The following is a 7,583-nucleotide window of genomic DNA, read 5'->3' as shown; positions in this document are numbered from 1 at the left end:
ATCAGTGTACTTATTGGTCTGCTTTAATGGACCCTCAGCAGTCCCCAGGGGAATCGCTGCACAGAAGAAACTGTAACTCTGGTCTGCAGTAGTAAAATCCTCCTTTCAGCTCCGCACAGTGTGGGGAAAAGAGCGTCAGAACAGAGTGTGGGAAGAGACCAAGTCTCTGCTTCAGCGGGGAGGGAAGCCATTTTTGCACCTTCCCTTACAGCCGCTCCCATCAAGCGTTTCCTCTCTTTTCCACTGACTACCATTAGAAAGGGATGCACTTGGAAGTGCCCAGCAGCGTTGTGCTCCTGTAACAGGCATCAATTTCATAAATGGATTTCTGCCTGTAAACCCAGCAAAATGGCAGCACCATCGCAGGGGGCCATCTCCCAAAATCCCCCCCCCTTAACGGAGAGCCGGATCAGAACGCTCCCCGGGGCCCAGGAGACCTCCTACAATGGGGGTCAAAGCGCTGTGCAGAGAGACCAGACAGTGTCTCTCCGCACACAGAAATCTGCCAGGACATGTTTCTGTCACCCTCTGCTGCGCTATCAGTCTGAAGAATCTTCCCCTGGAAGTTTCACACGCACCTAACTAGGTATAATTAAAAAAAAAACAAAAAAAAAAAACCCTAGCTACTCTAAAAGAAAGGCTACAGCCTGTCAGCATAGCACCCACTCCGGTGGGCACCTAAAACAAACTGGGGAATGCTGGGATGCAGAAGGGAGGAGCCTGCCTCTCCAAGATGTTAGCATACATGCCTGGCTCCTGCGGACTCTCCTACATCCCAATGTCAAGCTGTGTCACCAGGGTGGACGAAAGAGAAATATATGTATAATCAATAGTATGGCCTTTACATACTTATTTAAGCATTTGTTCCAATGGCACACCAAGGCATCTGTCTTGGCATAAAATAAATCAGTGTCAGGCACATATACCCCAATTCCTTAGAAATTATGTTGTACACAGTACCCACTGAGGTGTTTGTTAGCAATACCACTAACTCATATGCATCTGTCCCCCTTAATCAGACCTTGAATGTGGCACAACTTGTCATCTGTAGTGGACATTTTGGCCCAGACGGATCGCTGATTATCTTGGATATCTGCATTATTATTTTAAAGAAGCAGTAGGGGATTATCCTAAAACTGCACAGCAAAATGGAGTTGCTGATGAAATCAATAAAATTTGTAGGGCTGTCATCTACCTACGTTCAGGAGTGTATGACACAAGAAAGACAGAGGACAACAGTGTAAGACCTTAGAATGTAAACTAGCTGAAGCATGTATATAAATCTAGGACCAATATAGCAAGGATTAGGAGGGGAAATGTCACATGTACAAATTTGAACCTTAAAATAAACCTGACTCCAGAATAATTATCTGAGTAGAACCACAGATCAGACAGTGGCCCAGATGCCCTAAGCTTCAAAAGTGATAAAATTGATAAACAACCATCCAATCAGCTCCTGCCTGACATTTATCGAACACGGTCTGTGACATGTCAGGCAAGAGCTGATTGGCTGGCTGTTTATCACTCTCCATTTTAGCACTTTTGAAGCTTAGTGCATCTGGCCCAGAATACTGTAAAAAATTAGTTTGTTTAATGAAAGGCCCATACACACGGGGCAATTTGGGGCTATTTTCTCTGCTCCGTTTGTACAGGGTATACCGATGGTGATGCGTGAGGTTGCCATGCATCGCCCATTGCCCACAGGCATAGACAGTACATCCACTGTCTATCCCGCTAAGATCGCAGCATTTTGCCTATTAGCATAGGTAAAAGCTGCTCTGCGCGGTTCACTCAGCACACATCGCGAGTGCGCAGTGATCTGTGCTTAAGCACGTCGCTCAGCACCGGTTCCCCTGTCGCACCGTGTGTACGGGGCTTTAGGCTACTAGAAACTCAGTATAAAGATGAGGTAGGAAACATAATTGGTCAGATTAGAAGAAACTGGGATCAATATAAGATGATTCAATATCTATCTTTTAATAATTATTCTTTCCAAAGGGAACTTGGGGATAAAATGTTCACCAATTACTATAAAATATAGCCTTTTTTTGGTTAATATACTGTTAAATAATCCATTAAGTTCAAATATATATATGTGTGTGTTAGATCAAATCAGGACTCCATATTACAAAAATTGATCATTTCTTTCTCAGGTCAAGAACATTTGATTAGTATGGCGATATTTTTGTAAGAAACACAAAATAGCGAAAGAAATAATGGTCACCAGGAATACGTTTTAATAGAATGTGGTGAACAATTGCATAGACATTCAAATATATTTTTTATACAATTACAGAGTCCTCCACTTTTTGACACTACAAAGAGATCTACGTAACAAGACAGTCATCCAATTAAAAAAATAAAGTTTCACACATTTTGTAATCTATACAAAGCATAAAAATACTTTACACGTGAAGCTTTTTAAAAATACAATTATATAAAATGTTGATAACCAGCGGGAGAGACATTATGCCAATGAACATGGCATTCTTGCTGCTGTGCTCTCTGGGATAGCTGTTGGATGAGTGTCATGCTTGGTCCTGCTCTCTCGGGGTTGACCACAACTAGGTCGACAAGCATTGGGTCGACACCACTAGGTTGACATGACATTAGGTCGACACAAGCATTAGGTCGACAGTCAAAAGGTCGACATGGCGTTTTTCGCTGTTTTTTTTAGCCGAATGTCGACACAGACGACATGGACAGAATTTGAAGTGCACCGCATCCCCTCGCTTCGCTCGCTATGCTTCGGGCACGGTGCCTCGCTACGCTTGGCACACTATTTTATTCTCCCACCACGCCCTAGTGGATGGTAGGGCATGAAATACTGCCTGTCGGCACATGTTGGCTCAAAAAAACTGTGAAAAACCCCATGTCAACATTTTGACTGTCGAGCTAGTCAATGTTGACCTAATGCTTGTGTCGACCTGTCAGGTCTACCTAGACCCATGCCGACCTAGTTGTTGTAGACCTAATGACCGTATCCCCTCTCTTGACTATCTGAGGACCAGCTTTTAGCATGGTTGTGTATAGTAATAAAAAGAGGCAACTGTATGCTTTCACAATGATTGCAACATGTAGACTTGCCAGGTGAAAGTTATACCAGTCATACCAAGGAACATAGAACAGAAAGAGACGGGCTAAGCCACCATAGCTTACATAAGAAATTCAGCCCTTGGAATTGGTCCTCGCAAACATTAATATATATATTTTTTTTATTTAAATTTTTTACATCATTCACATAATTTGGATTGTGAACAATTACATTTACTTATCGTAATAATATTTAAAATATAGCTGTCACAGACACGTTTTGTACAATTAGCTGTTATATTTTATCTTGTTCAACTTTAAGATCTTTGGGGTTTTAATGATTGTGGAAATGTGCTGTCCGGTTTACATTCCAAATAAGGGACAATTGCCCCATTCCAGTTACAAAACAGATGTCTTAAAATTATATATATATATATATATATATATATATATATATATATATATATATATATATATATATTTTTTTTTTTTTTATATATATATTTTTTTCACATGTAGGTAATCATAGACAAGTTTAAATGCCTGTACATTAAATACAAGTAATAGAAATAACGAGGACTGTAGTCTGCGAACAGTCCTTATAGAAACGTTCTTACTTTATAATTGCATTTTCCAAATGATCACATCGCTTCAGTTTGACCATTTTAATGGCCAATGAAATATACTAATATAGAACTAAATAACTTTATAAATCTATAGCTTTTATAATGTGTATGATGTAGCTGAAACCAATACAAATCATATTGTATGTGATTATGCTCTACGTAAGAAGACTGTTCCGACTTTCTATATAATACTGTATGTAATAACTGGTTTGGGGGTAGAGTGTAATGGCTGGCGGCACACACTGGTTCCCCATATATCATTGTACTAGATTTACGTGACAGAAATGGCTACAGCACATCCATTACTCAGGCCCTTATTCTGGTTCACTCGCAAAGGCAAATTCCTTCTCAAATGGACAAAACCATGTGCACTGCAGGTGGGGCAGATGTAACATGTGCAGAGATAATTAGATTTGGGTGACTTATTTTGTTTCTGTGCAGGGAAAATACTGACTGCTTTATTTTTACACTGAAATATAGATCTAAGTTTGAAGTAAAACCCCACCCAAATCTAACTCTCTCTGCACAAGTAACATCTACCCCACCTGCAGTGCACATGGTTTTGTCCATTTGAGAAGGAATTTGTTTTTTTGCGAGTGAACCAGAATAAGGGCCTCAGTGCAGAGAATGATGCAGTGTTTTATATTGTATATATTATATTTTACGTATCCCCTATCGTCAAGTCATAACATGTGAACCAAAGGGTATAGTGTTCTAACTCATCCATGATAGAAAAGGTCTGTGCAATGAAGACAATGAGTAAATAACACTATTACCTTCCACTGTTTAGTACACTGTTTATGAAGTTGAACATTTATGGATTCTATGTAATGCAGGTGTGATTAATTAATATATACTGATAGTAATTTGAGATCACTGTATACTGTCCAAGCTTATGTGTGTAATGTACAGTATACATGCATATATTGAAACAGTTTTATAATCTCCCTATACTAATTGAGTATAAGCTGTGTGTGTGTTGTGGTTGTATTATGTAGTGGGATACTTGTATAGTGGTTATGTGAAAGTGCTTAGAGTATAATGCTGCTGTGTAATTCCTAGTTAGTCAGACTGTATATTATTGCTTCTGTCTAAGAGCAATCAACTTGGATGTCTTAATGCTTTTGCAGCAACCAAGAATAATGAGGACTCCTCCCATCCTTTATGTTAGTCCTCACATTGGTTCCTTCATGCAGGAGTGGCACAGGAGAGCATGCTAAGGTACTAGTGTCAGCTAGCAAAGTGCTCGAGGATGGCCATGTGACAGAAGTAGTACTGCTCTGGAGTCTGAATACTCAGGGCTCTTTGTTTGCGCATTCGTCTGACTGTCTGCTGGACACTCAAGGTGCCCACATCTTCTATCTGGGATAAACAGATATCCAGAGTACAGAAAGTACCTGTGGGAAAAACAACAGTCAATTGTTTGTTTTTTTTGTACAATTTATGTTTTTTAGTCAGCATGGACTATCCTGCATGTATTACTTTACAGCAGGGGTGGGGAACCTCAGGCTTGGGGGCCGTATGCGGCCTCTATAGACGGTCTGAGTGGCCCGCCCGGTGGCTTTGCCGAGAGTCAAGTACAGATGAAATCTCGCAAGAGGTCAGTAGTTCTCGTGAGATTCCTCTTAATCAACAGCAGACGGAGACCGTCAGTCCTATTCAGCGGCAGCCACCGCAGCGTGGGATGGCTGCAGCAGGACAATTTGTAAGAGAAATTTTTACATATGGCCCCCAAAGGATTTTTTTCCCCATACAAACAGCCCTTGGCACAAAAAAGGTTCCCCACCCCTGCTTTACAGGAACCCTCCCATCATCAACATACTGTGGTGTCAGCCACAGTTGGCCTACCTGTCCTTCCGATGCCGGCACTGCAATGCACCACAATGGGAGGACCACCTGCAGGACCTTTCCACTTATTTCCTAGTTCATGCACCAGTCTTTTCTGCTCTTTCTTTACGGCATCCCTAAAATGGATAAGAGCAGCTGCAGAACTGGGGACCCCAAAATCTGGCCAGCTCAGGAACTGCAAGTGATTGATTTGCCGTGTTTCCCGACCCTGAGGGATGGAGTATAATTAGAGATGTGAACAGTTTGTTAATTTAAATAGATTATAAATAGCAAAGTATTTTCCTTTGGTTTTGTTTTGTTCTTTTCTAAAAAAAAACTAAAAACACAAAAAGGTTGACTAAATGGACAGGATACGGTTTAAAAAAATATAAATACATGTATATTGAAATGCATTGACATGAACTCATCAGAGAATACTTTTGTGCTACCATAAAATGTACATTTTAATATAAAAAAAAAAAATATCCCTAAAACCATACCCTGGAAAAATGGCCATATTACAAAAGCAATACAAAGTATTCTAAATACTGTAGACACAAGAACAGGCTGAGATATCATGCAATAGGAATGTCACTTCATATTCAATCAGTACATAGACCAGGCATGTTCAAACTATGGCCCTCCAGCTATTGTGAAACTACACATCCCAGCATGCCTTGCCATAGTTTTGGCATTCCCTTATAGCAAAACTGAGGCAAGGCATGATGGGAATTGTAGTTTTACAACAGCTGGAGGGCCATAGTTTGGACATGTCTGTCATAGACCATATGGACAACAGGGTTCAGTAGGACTTACCTACAGTCAAAATACAGACGGTAAAAATTCCGACCACCGTTGACCAACGGTCAAAATACCGACATTCATTATGCCAACATAGTAAAAATGAGGGCAAAAAGCCGACATTACATAAAAAAAAAAAATCTGTTATCTATGCCGACAGACACTGTATAAGTGCACTGTTGCGCTCGCCATGCTTCGGGCATGGTGCCTTGCTTTTTTCAGCACACTATTATAATCTGACTCTATGCCCACTTTGATCGTGAAGTTGATTTTAAAGAAAAAAACTCATGAAAAATTCATGTCAACTTTTTGACTTGTCAACATTTCAAATGTCAGCATTTTGGCAGTGTCGGCATTTTGACCCTCGGTCAATGGTGGTCGTTATTTTTACTGTACTTAAATTGACATCTGTAATGTTTTCCATGTGGTCTTTGCTAAGCAATTACTACATATATTTAGGACTGCTTTTAAGAATCTTACAATGTTGTTTTACAATGTGAGGCAGATGCAGATCATGCTACCATACCTGGCGCATGCCGAGTTCCAAAGTGCTTTTTCTGAAGTGCTGATTGCTCTCAGTGGCGATGTTAGTGACAGTTATAGTGCCATACAAAGCTGTAGTCCCAGGGGACAGAGGCCAATACTGACCACATTTACGATGGCTACCCTCGTCAACCCTGCACAGTAAAGGGATATTAAAATGAAGGTACCTAAGGATATGCAAAGCTCTTACAGATGATATTCCATATAACTCACCGGGTGGTCATTACAATGACCAACACGTTCTGTTCCCAAACCATCTGCCAGAAATCCTGAAATGTATTTTCCATGGGCCCTGACAAGAAAAGACAGTTTGGAATTATACACTATTACAATATAGATCATCTTTCCTCTATGCCTCCAATCTCACAGAACTCCCAGCACAAGCTGAATCACATAACATATCTATACTGCTACCATTACAATGATCACACATGACACCTATGCTGCTCCAATCATCACACTCACACTGCTCCTATATCATACCCTCCAACTGTACCGATTTTGCCGGTACAGTACCGTTTTTTAACAGTCTGTACCGGCAAAATCAGTTTGTACCGAATGTACCGGTTTTCTGCAACACAGGACTGTGTTGGGAGCGCGCGTCCTGGGGCAACAGACCAGCTGTCATAGCGCCCCATTCTAAGTACCCCGCTCCCCGTGGACCCCGGCATGGAGGTGGCGGCACCACTCGCCCAGTTTGACGAGGACTGGCAGGACTTTTACAAGTTCCGTCCTCCGTCCTCTTCCCCCCGG

General features: G+C 41.1%; 1 protein-coding gene across 1 annotated transcript in view; it reads right to left on the bottom strand.

Annotated features, from left to right (window-relative positions):
- Positions 1-2,214: 2,214 nt before the first annotated feature.
- PTPN9 (protein tyrosine phosphatase non-receptor type 9) overlaps positions 2,215-7,583 on the bottom strand; it is a 31,625-nt gene continuing 26,256 nt past the window's right edge. The window contains exons 10-13 of the mRNA XM_083183629.1: positions 7,044-7,122; positions 6,814-6,964; positions 5,508-5,715; positions 2,215-5,056 (exon numbers count right to left, since the gene is read on the bottom strand). Of these exons, the coding sequence (XP_083039755.1) occupies positions 4,890-5,056; positions 5,508-5,715; positions 6,814-6,964; positions 7,044-7,122 (605 nt within the window). The 3' untranslated portion in view covers positions 2,215-4,889. The remainder of the gene's footprint in view (positions 5,057-5,507; positions 5,716-6,813; positions 6,965-7,043; positions 7,123-7,583) is intronic.

The sequence above is a fragment of the Crinia signifera genome, chromosome 4, assembly GCF_055691185.1.
Source record: "Crinia signifera chromosome 4, ASM5569118v1, whole genome shotgun sequence".
In the NCBI taxonomy this organism is placed as follows: domain Eukaryota; kingdom Metazoa; phylum Chordata; class Amphibia; order Anura; family Myobatrachidae; genus Crinia; species Crinia signifera.
Note: the sequence above shows the minus strand (reverse complement) of the source record. Positions and strands in the feature narration are given on the sequence as shown.